The sequence below is a fragment of the Danio aesculapii genome, chromosome 6 (assembly GCF_903798145.1).
Source record: "Danio aesculapii chromosome 6, fDanAes4.1, whole genome shotgun sequence".
NCBI lineage: Eukaryota > Metazoa > Chordata > Actinopteri > Cypriniformes > Danionidae > Danio > Danio aesculapii.
In genome coordinates, this window is record NC_079440.1 from 39,879,831 (window position 1) to 39,897,566 (window position 17,736).

Sequence of the window (17,736 nt, forward strand, 5' to 3'; positions counted from 1 at the left end):
TGATCATCAATTAGCACCATTAACCCTTTAGATAGGCCTGTGCAAAAAAAAAAAGCTGATTCTGGATTTTATAAGAAGTTTAACAGCAAATTAAAGTGCGTGTATGTGAGTGTGTGAGAGTGATCTTGGCGCACTTAAATTGATGTGTCTGAGAAAATCTAAATATGCATCTCAGCTCTGAGAACTACATGGTGTAAACACCATGCACCATCAAATGTGGTTAAAATGGAAGTCAATGGGGCAAAAACAGCCACCAACAGTAAATTAGGGAGAAAAAATGAAAATCTAACAATGCGTCAGAGCCAATGTTGTTACTAATCATTTACATGTCCAACACTGTGATTAAACATACTGTGATAACTACTTTTTATATTGAAAATACACCATTTTGTGTGTTTTTTTCATCAAATCAGTGACATAATTTGTGAATTTGGCAATTAAAGAGTTAAAATCCTGTCATTTTTTAAAAAAATTAGTAGTTTTGATCAGGACTGATGTTAATTAACAGACTTATGCAAAAAAAATTTAAGGTCGACCAGGTCACTCAGATCAAGTAATCAGTCAAGGTCTAAAAAGGAAATTAAAAGGCGACCTGTGCTCTTCTAGGGCCAAAATTGTGGAATGGTCTTCAACTTTTTAGGTCACAGTTGAAGACATTTGTTCAGTTTAGCATTTGAGGTACCCTAAGAAATGCTTGTTGTGTTTTTTTTTTTTATTTTATTTTTTTTTATATCTAATGTTTGTACTTTGTTGTCCATGTCATTTGGATATTTTACATTTCTACATCGTGTGTAAAGCACTTTGGGCGACTCAACTTGCAGTTAAATGTGCTATCTAAATAAAGATGTTGAAAAACTCTTATATTTGTAAACTTCAACTTGATTAAAGTAGTTTTTTGTTAAGAGAAATAACAAGCGAGCAAATTGGAAGGAGTCCAATGAAGTCACCTGCTATAATGTTTAGACACGGGGGTTCAGCTCCTGGTTTTTGTTCCTTAAGCCATTCCTGCACACGGTTCCAGTTCTTCTTGGTCAACGTTTTGAGAGACTCTTGAGGATTTGAGGCAATGAAGCATCGATCTGTCGTCAAATTCAAGCCTGCTACGAAAAAACTCTCTGCGCAATAGAAATATGTTGATTAGATCTGATATTTAGGTTTTTCAATAACAGTCAACCAAAAGCTTCTCTTACTGGGTCTACCAAGTTGCTGCTGGCATTCGATATACTGGATCAGCTCTTCTGCATTTGGCTTATTGGCCCAAATGTATGGGATTGCAGGCCACAGCTCCTTATGGTGAGTCCGGTCTTCATATGATAGCACCACTTGAAAGCCTGATGCCCACAGGCTCCGTAAAGTCAACAGAGTCTCCTTTAAAAACATGTATGAAAAGAAACAAACCAAAAACTTATTTACAGAAGAGTCCAAATGAGTGAAAACCTCAAAATGATCTTGCATTCAATTCATTCATTTTCTTTTTGGCTTAGTCCCTTTATTAATCTGGAGTCGCCATAGTGGAATGAACCGCCAACTTATCCAGCATATGTTTTACACAGCGGATGCCCTTCCAGCTGCAACCCATCACTGGGAAACATCCATACACACTCATTCACATACATACACTACGGACAATTTAGCTTTCCAAATTCACCTGAACCACGTCTTTGGATTTGTGGGGGAAACTGGTGCACCGAGGCAAAACCCATGTGAACTCGGGGAGAACATGCAAACTCTATTCAGAAATGCCAACTGACCCAGCTGAGGCTCGAACTAGCGACCTTATTGCTGTGAGGTGATCATGCTACTCACTTCGCCACTGTGACGCCCCCTCATATAGTTTTTTATTCTTAATATTTTGTGCTCTCCACAATTTCATAATAAATAAATAAATTCAAATTTTATTTGTCTCATACACAATATATGCAGTGAAATGCTTACACAACCACTCGTGACCTTAAAATAATAACAATAACAAAAATAATAACAATAAGAATCTTCATTTTGGAGAAATATAAGTGCAATAAAGCAAATATAAAATATTTAAAGACTTTCGATATATAGTGATACAAAGAGCTATCTGTACAAACAGAAATATAGAAGTTTATTAAATTTCAAATAAGTGTAATATAGCAAAATATTGCTGCACTTTACAAACTCAGATTTTTATTTGAATAAATGTAAATAATAATTTATCATTCAAATGACATTAATTTTATTTAAATATTATTCCTGTAATATCAAAGATGAGTTACCCAAGTGTTTGCTGTCACATAATTTTTGAGAACTCATTATGCTTTCTTTAGATTTTGATGAATATAATGTTCAAAAGAATGCTTTTTATCTGAAGTGTAAAACAATTATAAACATCTTTGGTGTCACAATTTATTGTGTGATCATCAAAAGGGTCATGTACAACCTCACTTTACCCAAAGGTAGTGTTCAACACATAATAAAAATATGTTCCACCAAATCATCTTATATCGGAACAATTACGTAATCCTAAATACTAATTTTTGATCACGGCTGGTCTCTCATCTGTAATCATTAGTAAACCAATCGGATTATTCCAAACTCACTATAAATAGCCTGTCTAGCATTACTCCCTTATCTTTGTTTTTTAAAGAATCCCCCAATCTCCCCCTTGTCCTCCTTTACCAGGGGGAGCTCTCGAGAATTACCTGATCTCGTAACCCCTTACATGCTTATTGATCAAATTTCTCTGCGCTCCGGGTTCTCTCCCGGAACAGCATGTAAAACCTGCTATTATCAAGCAATATCTAAGTGTGAACTCTTAAAATTTGATTTGTTTATTTGGCAGGGACAGTGTACATTAATCAGAACTGCTGCAAATGCACCAGAATTACCCAAAAGGCTATGTTTCATCTGTTGTCCCTGGACAGATGTTAAAATGGTCACCCTAAAAACAATAAAAATATTATACACTGAATCAAGCATAACTAAGAAGCATTAAATGGACATAGTAAAATAGATCTTAATAAATAAAATGTATGAACAATTATAAATTTTACAAATATTTAAAAATAGAAATGATATTTTAAATGACATAATACCACAATATTTAATGAGTACATTTTATATTGATAATAATCATTTCAGGCCACAGTTGACTTAATGGTTAGCACTGTCGCCTCACAGCAAAAAGGTCGCTGGTTCAAGTCCCGACTGAGTCAGTTGGCATTTCTGTGTGGAGTTTGCATGTTCTCTCCAGCGTATGCATGAGTTTCCTTCGGGTGCTCCGGTTTCGTCCACAGTCCAAAGACATGCGCTAGACTAAATTGGCGGTAGTGTGTGTGAATGAGAGAGTGTATGGATGTTTCAAAGTACTGGGTTGCAGCTGGAAGGGCATCCGCTGTGTAAAACATATGCTGAATAAGTTGGCGGTTCATTCCGCAGTGGCGACCCCTGATGAATAAAGGGACTAAGCCGAAGGTGTTGAGCATTCAATGTTCATCAATTCCATAAACTGACCACTAATGTATTAACTGTAAAAGAAACATGTTATTGTGTTTAACATTCCAAATGGTTTCTTACATTCATGGGGCACAGCTTGGAGCGAAAAATGTTCTTCAGTGCATAGATGAATCCTTCGTGCAGTTCATCACTCATCCCTTCAAAATTTCTGCAAGCCAGGATGACGATTTCTTTGGGATGAGATTCAAGCCACGAATTAACAGTCTCTAGAGTTTCCTATAAAACAAAACATGTTTGGAAAGTAGAAAATGCACATAATGCAAATAATATTAAAGTGACAGACGTAAACAGATAATCCATCTTAATGGGTTCATACTTACGATCACAGTCGCGTGTGTGTAAATGATATGAGTGAAGTAAAGCTCACTGGAAGTATCGTACTGTTTGCGGGCAATTCGGAGATCAAAGTATCGAATGCCTGCTTGGAGTTGCTCCACAATGTTTATTACCTGTTTGCAACACAATAATAGGGAGATTTTATACAATGTTAGAAATACATTTCATACATACTCAAGATATAAACTACCACTATGAGTGCTATTGGAAAGAGAGACTATTTGGTATCTCTACTGTGAAATTTTAGGTATTGTAAGCACTCAAAATAATTAGGTAACACTTTACAATAGTAGTACACGAATGTGTTAATATGTAAACAAGACATTATTATGAACTAGTGATGAGTTAATGTGTGCATTAATTACGAACTAACTTTAACTACAACATGAGTCACAAGAGTTCATGTGTGAAAAACAGCTACCTTAATTACTTGTTAGCACATGCTTGATTGTTGATTATTGTATTAATTACCACATTAGTTTATGCTTAATTTATTCATGATATGTTAATATATAATGACTTTACTTGTAGGGGCACATCATCATTAACCCATTCTTAACTACTCATGAACTTCTAATGCACATCATTCTAGTGCGTTTACACTGAATAGCAGCAGAAAAGTGTGCCCCTCCAAGTAAAGTCATGACATTTTACATTAACAGCTCATGAGTTCATGTTGGTTACATTTAGCTTAAACATAAATGTTAATTAATACATTAATTAACAACATGTACTAACAAGTAAATAAGGTAGTCGTTATTCACACAAGAACTCATGTGACTCATGTTGTAGTTGAAGATAGTTCATGATTGGCCTGCGCCTTAACTACTCATTAATTCATAATAAAGTAATGTTTAGTTTACCCATCATTATTCATGTACTGTTATTTTAAAGGAATAACAAAAATTATTATATCGAGGGATATTCTTGCCTGAGTAGTGGCCCATCTGTAAATGAATGGTCGGGTGAAACAGTAAAAAACTCCATCCAGTAACCTGAAGGTGTCTGATTCAGACCGGAGGAGTGGAGAATTGATATCCAGACAGTAGCTCATTGCATCATGGCTACCTGAAAGCAAATGAGGGATTGTGGGTTTTTCTTGCATGGAACGCATACATAGAAGAACATTTTCTATTTAATTTAGTACAATGAGGATTAAACAAAAGAAAAAAATGTAGGACATGGCTTAATATTATCTATCAGACATTGATTGATGTCCTTTGGTGGAAGTGACAAGTGAAAAAGAACCTGTCCTCTCGAGTAATGTAAAATTATGGAAGGTGATTGGGGCCAAAAGTCTAGACAAACAGTTTGAGTGTTTTATGGTCAAGTTATATTGTACTTTCATTTTTTTATGCTGCACTAAGTTTTCCTTTTATTATTCATGAGTCTCTAACACAGATTTTGTCATTAGCGCAGCATGTGCAGTCCATTTTTTATAATGAAAATGCGACTGAACTAGAGTGTGCTTTGAATTGTTTTCGAACCACTTTTGTCAGTTTGTCCACAAGAGTCTACTAGATGTTGGCTCACAGTTGGAAAACATTTAATGAGACAAAACAAGAATAAACAAATTCTTAAAACAACAAAAACAACAGATGTCCACATTAACATTCACTTGTGTGGTAAATAAATCAATACCCGTGACTTTAAGTGTGAACTTAAGAAAAGTTAACATGTTTCTTTAGTACATGTAAAGACGCACAGTCTGACCAATTTTACGTCTGATGCCAGAGCTCCAGTTGCTGATATAATCGATGCATCCAAAGTCATGGGCTCTCCAAGTAATGCATTTGAATTTAAACTTACTTCACTATTAGGGCTTGGTGATTAATTGAAATGAAATCGCAAATGCAATTGAGCAAAGCTGCGTCTTTCATGCACATCTAGTCATTGATGGATTGCTGTGTGATCAGCAGTAAATCCCCTTCGAAGAGGTGCTCTTTTGTGAAAACTCCAAATACTAATGAAGAAGAAACACTAACTTCATAACATCAGTCAATGTGTGGCGTTTTTACATTCAGCATTTACTCCATAGAGCCATAGTTCACTAAAAATGGATGCAAACAGCTGTTTTTATTGTATAATGATTATCTCAATGTTGTTATTATCAGATTAAATAATTTTTAATTCTGATTGCGATTCTGCATAGCTAGTCAGTGTACTAGCTAAGATTAATAATAAATAAACGCTGCTTCATCTGAAAGCAAGTGCTGGAAGTTTATTGATGTGTCAGACCAGATACACAAGCTCGTGAGACAAGTTTCGCAGTTCGCTAAGTTGGAAAGTTCAAGCTTGGTGAACTCTGACCTGCGAAATCGCATTACATGATTCCGTGAGACCAATCGAAGATCAAAACATGACCTCTCTGGACAGAAATATAAAACATGGTCCAACCACTCACGTTTTAAAATGTCTTATCATCTTGTTTAATATCACCCTTTTTTGCAGTGCCGTACAACAGAATTTCGCACGCACAAACTAGTGTGACCGCAGCACCACTGACAGAATGTACTTGAAAATTGGAATCCGTTAATCACCCTGAATACTATGAATATAAATAGTATACATGGAATTCTTACTATTATAGGGAATTTTGTGATATTGAACAGACTGGAGGACTTAAACAGTTAGCCATTTCGCTCATTTTCTTAAAAAAGCTGGAATAATTGCAAGCAGGCATAATGAATAAGCAAAACATTTCAAGAAAGCTGTTTCACTGTGTTTGTTTATGCTTTGACACAGTTAAACTGTGCGTGCTGACACGATCACTGTCTTTCATTTGAAGAATTTTGTCACCAATGGCCTTCCATACTATTTTGGTAAAATATAACTAGGGCACATGATTTAAAAAGTACATAAACAACGACTTAAAAGGCTGCAATAGTAAAAACCTATTTGAATTGAAACAATAACTTTTGAATGTTACAATAAAACAAAAAGTGAACCCCAGTATATTAAAAAATTTAAACTTGTACAAAACAAAAAAACGTATTTCTTTTTGTTTCATTAGTTTCCTTATGCTCACCTGGTATAGCGAGATTTGTTAAAGGGATATCCCACAGTTTTTCTGGTAAAAGTGACATCCAGTTTTCTTGATTGTCATCCTCTCTGATTTGATCCATACGTTTACCGGAGTGTACAAACTACACACACTTTAAAACTGCATCTAGAAGAATGTGAAAACAAAGCGAGTCTATCCGCTGAAACAGTCGCGTTTGAGCCAAACAACAGATAACACATCGTCAATACCGACCCTCAAAGCCCAACTCCATTAAAAGCTGACCACAAAACTTAATCGGTGAGTGAACTCTGTTACACACAACTGATGTTTCAGAAATACCGTTCTTCCGTAAACATTTGAAACGCGTTTGACTTGACATGCTAGCTCGCTATTTCCTTTGTTTTCTTCCTGCTTCAGTGTCACACTTCACAGCTGACTGCAGAACAGACTTGTCATGCTGTTTTCTGCATTTTGACATTCATTCTTGTTAGGCACAATTTGATATGCCCGTCATATTATGGATAAAGTAGCCTACTAAAGTATGTTCTGTCTGGCCTTTTTACCATAGTAACTAATAACTAAAACTAAAAACACAATGGAGTAACACAATATTAATTACATTCTCATTTTCTTTTTTTTGGGAGGTTGTGGTTTGGAAATCTGGTGAACTTTCATCACCTTATCATATTTTGAGGTGAAAAAATAACAAAACCATAAGTCAAAGGTTAACTTGGACTAAATGCTTTCACAATCAATAAAACAAAGCAGAAAATCTTTTACCATGCAAGCTTTCTCCCTTTAGCGTCTGTTTGCGTCCTGACAGGAGCCACATATTTTTTAGATTTCCCTAAAAAGTGAGTTTATTTGGACCTTAATGACTCACTGTAAAGCTAAAATAACTATTCCAGAACCAGAAGTGTATGTTTATTGCATAGAAAGAAAGCATTTACAGATTAAATAGAATAAAACAAACTTCAGAACAGTTTTAAGGACTCGGGCAAATTTGCTAGATAGCAATGTTAGCTGAAATGCAGACAAATCTATTACATTTATGGATATGTTTAATTGACTGTAAATCCTCAAGTACGAAATATGAATATATTAAATTCCATCCATCTACTAATATTAGTTAATATAAGCACTTTTGTTTGTAATGCCAACTGATACATATTGATTAAACTGCATGCTGTGTCAGAGAACATATGCACAACCACAAAATATCCCAGTGTCTCTACATGCGTTTGATTGTATGCACCATGCAGACATACTTATCGGAATCATATTCTCATATTGCCATTCCACACAGTACAAAGTTGAAAAGAGCATATCATAACTGAACAATCCTGAGTGTTTGAAAATCCTATTTGTGCAAGCTTGCATTGAGTAGTCTTCAGCAGTTCTCATGCAATTGGTGAAATTATTATTACTTATTTTGTCCTGTAATGTGCTTGTGTCTGAGGCTAAAGTTGTGTTAACCCGGACCTTCATGATGACATCCTAAAATATGATTACTATTTTTTGCAAAATCCGAGGTATATATTGATGACTGCATAAATAAGCTTAATATAATAAAATTCAAGTCATAAAAGTCAGTGCATTACATTATTCTACCCATAACTCAAATTTATATCAACGTCAGAATGCTTACTCATTAGATAGAGCTCTCTGATTTGACAGACAGGTATGGAAAGTGCTTTTGGTTGATGGAGCAAACTCGTTTCTTTCTTTTAATGCACCATCACTGAAATGAATGGCGGTGACGCAGCATAAAGTCTAATGTGTAAGCACCCTTATAAAAAAGTGCAAAGTTGACTAGTGTTAAAAAAAAACATGAACAAGAAACTTTTTTTCAATGTTAAATACATTTTGCGGACTAAAAGAGCATCAAGGTTGTGGTAATATGGTCCTGTTGAGGAGATTTTCATTGAGTGCAATGACGGTTGGTATGAATTGGCTTTCTGTAACAAAGTCTCCAGCTATGATGTTGAGGGAGCCGGTGTTGGAGCCGGGCTTCTGTTGCTTGACCCAGCTGAGTAATGTGGGGTATGTGGACATTACCATATCCTTCAGTGATTCTGTGGGATGGGAGCATATGTACTTCAGGTCTTCGGTAAGATTGATGCCAGTCACAAAGAACCCGCCTGTGGAGAATAATGCACGTGAGAACTGATGTTTTCTTCTCGTCACTGCTTTTTAGTTTTAAGCAAATACAATTAAATAAGATCTTTTCATCATTCCAAAGATTTTTTTTTAAATCAAGAGAAATAGTAAAATAAGCAATTTATAAAATACAACATTATGGAATGCAATAAAAACTAACAAGGAAATATATTCACTTCTTTAAGATAACAAATAAGAAACAAGAAATTTCCAAAACACACACTAAAACTAATAAAATAACTCATGAGAAACTATTTCAAAAATATTTTTTCAAGGTTTATAGTTTTATAGAGAAATAAATATTTGTAATAAATATATTTCTTAAAATATAAAAAAGTGTTACTAATAATTTGAAAGAAATAAAAATATAAGAAATTTTCTAAATATAACATAAAATAATAGGTTATGATGAGGTATTGTTACAGGGGGAAAATCACTTTAATATGCAGTGATTTCTAGTTTTAACAAAAGAAATAATGTATGGAAAATTGGCCAAAAATACAGTGAAATATTAACACATTACAATAAGCAGGGTCCCCATGCTTTTTTGAACAGCAGATTCAAGGATTTTTACGGACTTTTTAAAGCACCATTCATTTTAAATCAAGCACTTTTGTAATCCATACCCCAGCATATGTAGTGCCATTAAAGCCCATACTGTACTTAACATAATTACTGTACATAGCTGGCAGCTAGCTCTCTGCAACTCTCACATAGTTGCTCAGAAAAGCTAAGCCCGTCAGTACCTGGATGGGAGAACACATGGGAAAGCTACGTTCTGCAAGAAGTGGTGTTAGTGAGACCATCAGAGGGTGCTCAACCTGCGGTCTGTGTGGGTCCTAATGCCCCAGTATAGTGAAGGGGGCTCTATACTGCTCAATGAGTGCCGTCATTTAGATGAGACGTTTAACCAAAGTCGTGACTCTCTATGGTTGTTAAAAATCCCAGGATGTACTTCAAAAAAAGAGTAGGGGTTTAAGCCCGGCATCCTGGCCAAATTTGCTCACTGGCCCCTGTCCATCTCCTCTCCACCAATCAGCTGGTGTGTGGAGTGTGGTTTGCGGTCTGGCGCCACGTCATCCAGGTGGATGCTGCACACTGGTGGTGGAGATTCCCCCCCAAAATGTGTAAAGTGCTTTGAGTGTCCAAAAAAGCGCTATATAAATGAAATAAATTATTATGAACATTTCCCATACACTGAATGTTTACATTAAAAATCATTAATTCATTCAATTTTCTTTTCGGCTTAGTCCCTTTATTAATCTGGGGTCGCCACAGCGGAATGAACCGCCAACTAATCCAGCATGTTTTTACACAGCGGATGCACTTCCAGCTGCAACCCGTCACTGGGAAACACATTAAAAATGTCATTTTTTTTTAACAAGTCATGTTCAAAGAACTTTAAACAAATTTGTTGAATTCAATACTGGTGATGTTCAAATGCGGTTTGTGAAATATTGGTAAAATGTGCATTATGTGTCTGTGTTATTGTACAAGATTTAAATTTAAGATTTTAAATTTAAGAATTTCTCTTTTTTTCAATCTGTTTTTGAAAATTGAGTACAATTTTTGAAAAAAAAAATCATAAACAATGTTAATTTGAAAATGTATTTATTTATTTTTTAAATTATTTTCTCAGGGTTTTCATCTTTAATTGATATGACAGTAGAGAGTATAGACAGGAAAGCAAGGGGAGCAGAGAGAGGGGAAGGATCGGCATAGGACCTTGAGGCGGGAAACAAACTCGGGTCGCCATGAGCATCGGAGTGCCATGTGTCAATGCACTAACCACTACGCCATTGGCGCCGACATCTCAAATTTAAGTACTTTCAAGGACCTGTGTTTGTACTTTTAAGTACTTTCCAGGCCTTAAATCCATATGTCTGAAATGCAAGTACTTTCAAGAAGCGTAAGAACCGTGAATAAGGTTCCATTATATTATTAGTTACCATGCAAATTAACAAAGCATTTATTAATCTTAGTTAATGTATATTTCAACAACAAAAGCAACTTTTGATTAAAAAAAAAAATCACTTGTCCAAAGATAGCAAAATAAATAGTCACAATGACGTCGACATACGCTTCGTCACCACAATATAGGCTGCAGCAAGGGGTGTCTCCAAAGATTATAATATTACAGTAAGTACTTATTACAGTAAGTATTTATAACATATCTTTAAGGATTACCTGGTCGGCCATTTTGTTTCCTACGCTCAAATTCCTCGATCAGTGCTTCAGCTTTGCACTTGTTGGCCCACCAATAAGGTATATGGGACCACAATTCTCTGTTGCAGTTGGCAGTATTGTGCTCGTAGGAAACGATAACTTGATGACCCTCACTCCATAATTTCCGTAGTGTTACACGCTCCTGACAGAAAAATCAGAAATGTATTTTCATGCTTTTAATAATGTATTCAAATCATCACAGTATTGTATTAAAAATATACTGTTACTAAGCCCACTTCATATATAAGAAGAAAAAAAGATGCCTACCATTTTGGGGCACAGTTTAGAATCAAAAACACTGTTTATAGTTGAGACAAGCAATGAGTGAAGCTCTTGGCTGAGGCCCAGGAAGTGGCTAAATGAGAGGATGACTACTTCTTTTGGGTGAACATCCAACCACTCTCTGATCTCTTTTAATACAGTCTGAAATAACACAATACACTGGTTACGATCAATAAAATACCATTTGTTTCCATGCTTTAAACATCAAACTCAAATTAGACAAATTTAAACTACAGCACATTGCACAACAAACTGACAAGCTTGTATGATCTTGTGCAGTCGGTTGTCTTACCTCCACAGTTATAGTGGTATAAACCCCATGGTAGAAGTAGAGATCATTTGATCTGTCATTAGGCCGATGTGCAATCCTCAGGTCACAGTATCGCACTCCACAATCTAACTGCTCCCTAATGCAAGACTCCTATAGTAAATAATGTAAAGCATAATCATTAACAATGCAGGTGCAGCAACGATAGTGCTTGAATGGCTTCCTAGAAACAAACAGTGAGAGTTTGAAGCATTAAAAGTGAAATACCATTTCCGTATCGCGCTTACAGATTTGGGACAATCTGCCCATCCATCAATGTTACTTTTGTCATAACTATCCAATTTAATTGTGCTTTCGCTATAGCAAAGCCACTGAGTGTTTGATGGATTCCTCCAGGACACCAGACGGAAATTTATTTCTTCTCTTGCTGATAGATTTCAGAGACGCGTGCAGTACAAGAATCTGCTGATGCATGCTGGCATAAATTGGTCTATAACCTCATCAGGGATTTGATACCATACCAAGCACAACTGCCTTTATTTTTATGTTTAGCCTTTTCAAAATGTGACAAAGCTGACATATTTGGAGGGATTTGATTATGCTTTCTTGTGGTACAGTATTAGTGATTTTACATGTCAAATGTGAATATGAAGATCATCAAGGCTTTCAATAAATACAGACAATTTACTATTTGTTAAAAAGAAATGTAAACTGTGATGCTATCAAACTTGTTCCAGTAATGCGTACATAATTAATGCGTAATGTATTTTGTAACAAGTACAAAAACACCTAATAAACATCAATGTTAGAATAAAAAATAAGATAAATATGACAAAAAATTATAAATATTAACAAATTGAATTAAATTTTTATCTAAAATAATAAAAAAATTATAATAATGGTCAGTCAGGGCAATTACATACCTGTGCTATTGCCCACTTGTAAACAAATGGTCTTATGATAGGTTTCATGTACTTGTCCAGCTTTTGCAACATATCTGGTTGAGTTAGGTCCACTGGGGAACGGTCATTCTTATCCAGACAGTAGGTTATGGCATTATGGCTTCCTGCAAACCCACAGAGACCATGACCATAAACACTAAGGCACTAAACAAAACTTAGAAAATATAAGAACTACTGAGTATAAGAAGACTGTAAAAAAAAATAATAATAAATAATATTTGCAGTTAATCAAAAATTGGAACTGAGGTCACTTTCTTCAAGTGATTGCCCACTCGTATATCTAGATTCTGTAGTTTTTACATTTGGCAGACTTGTTTGGATTAAAACACACAATAGTGTAACTGTGGTTTATCTGAATAATTGTGAATGCCGCCAATCAAACCTGCACACCAAAAGAGGTTGCTGAAAGGATTCAGTTTGCGTCCAAACAAACATGACACGACATCGCAAAATGTGACCAAAATAGGGGTATACTACTCAAGCATATGAGTACTTATTGATTCCTTATCACTTTTTAAAAGCTCTTCAATCAGCATTGAGCATATAGCCCACCACACAGCATTGTTTTGGATGTTTAGTAAGTTCTGTTGCAAAATATGCCATAAATGAAATTAAATTTTGTTTTGTATTTTCAAAGTGGATCTTAAAAAAAAAGTCAAAATTGACTAAATTTACATTGTTAGCTCACTAATCTGTGCCAGTTAATTTGAGTTAGTAAAATTTGAATGCTCTGGAATGTCATTGCTTCACTGATGCCATCAGTCTGAAGGCTTTGACAGAAAATTCTTAACCACTCCTCTCTAACTATTAGTTTACTTCAAGTGAGAGATGACAAAGTGGAACAAGCTGATATATCTCCACCCTTAGTTGAACATTCTGTTTCAGTAGGAAATGTCACATTACTGAGCTAAAGACAGTAAGAACCTCTGGTTCACACTGACTTTATAAATGACAGCGAGAATGCTTAGCAAACCAGGATTAAACATATTACTTTGATTTCATAGACAAGGCTTAAACCTAATCCCTAGACTAAAATGTAAGTCTGAGCTTTTTGAACTTGTACTGACTTATTGTAAAATATGTCCGTGTATTTGTTTAGTCTCAAGATGAACAACAGTAATGTTTTTGTTTTTTTTTAAATAAAATTACTAAAATGTCTTTAGGTCACGCAGTGGGTAGCATGATCGTCTCACAGCAAGAAGTTCCCTGGTTCAAGCCCCGGCTGGATCAGTTGGCATTTCTGTGTGGAGTTTGCATGTTCTCCCCATGTTCACGTGGGTTTCCTCCAGGTGCTCCGGTTTCCCCCACAGTCCAAAGACATGCGCTATAGGTGAATTGAATAAGCTAAATTGTCCGTAGTGTATGTGAGAAAGAGTGTGTTTGGGTATTTCCCAGTGTTGGGTTGCAGCTGGAAGGGCATATGCTGCATAAAACATATGCTGGATAAGGTGGCGGTTCATTCCACTGTAGTGATCCCGGATTAATAAAAGGACTAAGCCGAAAAGAAAATTATTGAATGAAATGTCTTTATTGAAATGTGCCCTAGTCCTGATTCAGTCTGTCTGTAAAACCAGGCCTTAGAAACAAACTTCCTGTTTTGGAACAAACCAAAACCACCAAACTACAAGTGTGAACACAACCTTACAATACAAAGCTGTGGATTTACATCAAACCATAAAAAATGTCACAAATTTTCACAAATCTAAATTTCCAATAGTCAGAGGTGCATAATGAGAAAAAAGCAGTCTTCATGCATGAATGTGTTAATGAATATGTGTGCTTAATTACCTGGAATAGCCATGTAACAGATAGGGGTATCCCACAGTACACTGGGCAGATGGGCCATCCAGTTGTCCATCGGCAGCTCACTCAAAGACACTTGGCTGACCTCCGATGTCATCTTGGATTACTGTCAAAATGTAAAAAGTTGAATGACATTTTGCCTAAAATTTCAGAACTTTGGGGAAATATCCAAAATAATTAATACTACGTGACTATCTTTGTTGAGTGACCAGCTAGTATAGCTAAGGCTTAACCAGAAACAAGACAGCTTCATCAAAAGAACATCATCTTAAACCAACGTCAAACCATTCTGGACGAGCATGGAAATTCATGTAGGTTTGTTTAGCAGGGAAAACACTAGAGTATATTCAAATGTAGGCTTTCAGTCAAATGAAATGATGTAAAATGTCATGATAAGTTAAAAAATATCAGCATTTACCAGGCTTTTTTGTTTCTAAATCCAGGACGAATATTACATAAATTAACTATTTTAATTCGCTCCACGTGAGTAGGGTTAAACCGGCTTCAACAGACAGACGCTGATGCTGGAGGACTCGGAGGCTGCGAAGAAACGAGATAATTTTCGTCCACTTTACTGGTTCCCAAAGCACCATGGTGGTCGTGAAAAAGTCAAGTGGACGCTACGCGATGCTGAACTTATCATTGGCGGCACAAGGTTGAACAGGGCTGGGTATCCACAACAAAATCCCGCGTTGATAACCGAAACAGTCCGGAAGAAACTCTCTCTTTTCCGTTAATGGTGATAACGTTAAAGTTATTTCTGACTTTCCTTTTCATTTCAATCGTCAAACGATTCTGAACACTACGTTACGATAATTCATAATTTGGAGCGATATCAGAGGAATAAATGGTGATAGAAACCGCGCACTTGTCCACCGCATTCTCCGCCCGGCCAGGCTGACAGTTATAGAATCCTACTACGGTGAAGGATTTGCTCATGAATATTAATTACGTGACGAGACGCTCAGGCCAGCAGAACGAAATGATTTGCTGAGTTTGACTTATGAATATGAATGACGTAAGGAGACGCATTTTCTCGTAGGGGGATAAAAATTAGATTCAGAGACAGCAAACTTGCCTCATGAATATTAAGTAGAGGAACTGGCTGGGCTAATAGGAAACGTCGTCAGCCTTCCATAATACATATTCATAAACCTTCCCCATAGTAGGATTAGTAATGTGCCATGCGGGAAGGCGAACGAGGAGTTAATTTATTTGGAAGATGCTACTGTACTTTCTAAAGAGACAATGGAGCACGTGATAAATGACTGTGTCAATATAGAGTAATTCTTTAATACAGAATACACCCGGTTGGGTTAGTAAGTTTAAATCTATTCGTAGTGTTTTTAGGACTGGTGATGCAGCTCTTCTCTGCTGCTGTGAAGCTAAACTGCTGACCACAGTGTTGTAAGAGAAACAGTGTTTAGAGATGACACGGGACTTTTCTCCAATACCAGAGTACATACAAACAAGAGGAATCTCTATAACACTATTATGCAGGTCAATTTGATCCGTTACATTAAATAAGACCCTCCATCTTTTGAAAGAATTATGAAAATAAAGAAGCAACGTATTCATTTCAGCTGTACTGCTCCATTGTTGTAACTCCAGTTGACCTTCTTTTCACTAAACTAGAATTTCATAAGAACAGAATGGAGAGGCTCCAAGAGCTTCTTTGTCTTGTATTATGCCACAACCACCCCCCCCCCCACCCCCCCCTTTAAAGACAATGTTTGGAAAAACAGACAATATAGTATTTCATTCATAGCACAAAAGGGCTCTTGCACATTATGCAAATTGTGATAATAGTCTAATGTTTATTGCATTCATTGAGAACACAAGTAGATGTTATTCAGTTGTTGTGTGTGCTCCAAACTGAAATGGCTCTTGTTAGTGATAGAAAGACCATATGAAGAAAACCCTGTCTGAAATTTTCTATTAAATTAGCGTTTTTCTCAGCATCCTGTTTATTTTCAGTTATTTCACTTTAAAGGCAATGGAAATAACCTATTATATGAGAGTAAAATTGCTGAACTACACACAAAGGCTGAGGTAATGCTAGTTTTAGATGAAAATTTCAGACAGCACTTTTTTTTCATTTTATTTTTTTTGGCATCTAAACTATTTCTTCGAAATGCCTCTAAAGAAACATTTTTATTACAGATTTATACAGTTTTGTTTAAGATATTTGCAAATAATGTGGTTTTATATCAGATTATGGTTGAGGTAATAACACAGCAAGCATTTCTTTAGCTTTTTAATAGACGTTTTGGCAGTGAATCGAATAGATGGTTAGAATAGTCTAAAAAATAGACTAGTCATCAAATAGTCTCTTATCTAGTCTATTTTTGGACTATTTTAGACCTTTGTTCACCGACGGACAAAACTTTGCCTTTGCCAAGATGTGTCTTTAAATGTCTATTAAACACAAAATTTATTATTGGGTATTGCTACTTTTAAAAATTGCTGAGTAAAAAGTATTAGTTTACGTGAAAATATATCAAACTTACTAGCCCCATATTTTTATACAGCAAACATTTTTTTTGAATAGACGTCTTGACTAAAACAAGTCTAAACTTGGGCTGTCAGTGAATCTAGACAGCTGAAATAGTCCGAAAATAGACTAGTGTTATCTAGTCTATTTTTGGATTATTTTAGATGTTTGTTCAGTGACAGACAAAATTGAGTCTTTTTTACAGCCAAGATGTGTCTTTAAATATCTATTAAACAACATTTATTGATGGGTATTGCTACTTTTGATCATTGCTGAGTAAAAATATTAATTTAAGTGAAAATATATCAAACTTACTGGCCCCATATTTTCACACAGCAAGCATTTCTTTTTTTTTTTATAGACATCTTGACTAAAACAAAGCTAAATTTGGGTTGTCAGTAAATCTAGATGGCTAAAATAGTACAAAAACAGACTAGCCATCAAATAGTCTATCTCATCTAGACTATTTTTGTACTATTTTTAGATCTTTGTTCATTAACAGACAAAACATTGCCTTTTTTAAAGTCAAGATGTGTCTTTAAATGTCTATAAACACAACATTTATTGATGGGTATTGGTACTTTTGATCATTGCTGATTAAAAGGATTCATTTATGTAAAAATATATCAAACTTACTGGCCCCATATTTTTGCACAGCACACATTTTTTAATAGACGTCTAGACAAGGCTAAATTTGCACTGTCAGTGAATC

The 17,736-nt window shown here is 35.5% G+C and overlaps 2 protein-coding genes across 3 annotated transcripts; both read right to left on the reverse strand.

The window, feature by feature from the left end:
• Positions 1-733: 733 nt before the first annotated feature.
• On the reverse strand, positions 734-7,253 carry si:dkey-66a8.7 (PI-PLC X domain-containing protein 1). 2 transcript variants are annotated; one of them, XM_056460155.1, is made up of 7 exons: positions 7,082-7,253; positions 6,854-6,994; positions 4,757-4,893; positions 3,810-3,938; positions 3,550-3,705; positions 1,191-1,368; positions 734-1,115 (listed from the first exon to the last, which is right to left on the reverse strand). In XM_056460155.1, the coding sequence occupies exons 2-7, from the start codon at positions 6,948-6,950 to the stop codon at positions 883-885; spliced, it is 930 nt and encodes a 309-aa protein (XP_056316130.1). In that variant the 5' UTR covers positions 6,951-6,994; positions 7,082-7,253; the 3' UTR covers positions 734-882. The 2 variants fall into 2 exon arrangements, with proteins under 2 accessions (XP_056316130.1, XP_056316129.1); XM_056460154.1 differs by having other exon boundaries at positions 6,854-7,253.
• Positions 7,254-7,831: 578 nt separating this feature from the next.
• plcxd1 (phosphatidylinositol-specific phospholipase C, X domain containing 1) lies at positions 7,832-15,420 on the reverse strand. Its single transcript, XM_056459103.1, has 7 exons — positions 14,949-15,420; positions 14,516-14,636; positions 12,689-12,831; positions 11,790-11,918; positions 11,483-11,638; positions 11,177-11,357; positions 7,832-8,970 (listed from the first exon to the last, which is right to left on the reverse strand). Exons 2-7 carry the CDS (start codon positions 14,625-14,627, stop codon positions 8,714-8,716), a joined length of 978 nt encoding a protein of 325 aa, XP_056315078.1. The 5' UTR covers positions 14,628-14,636; positions 14,949-15,420; the 3' UTR covers positions 7,832-8,713.
• Positions 15,421-17,736: the final 2,316 nt, after the last annotated feature.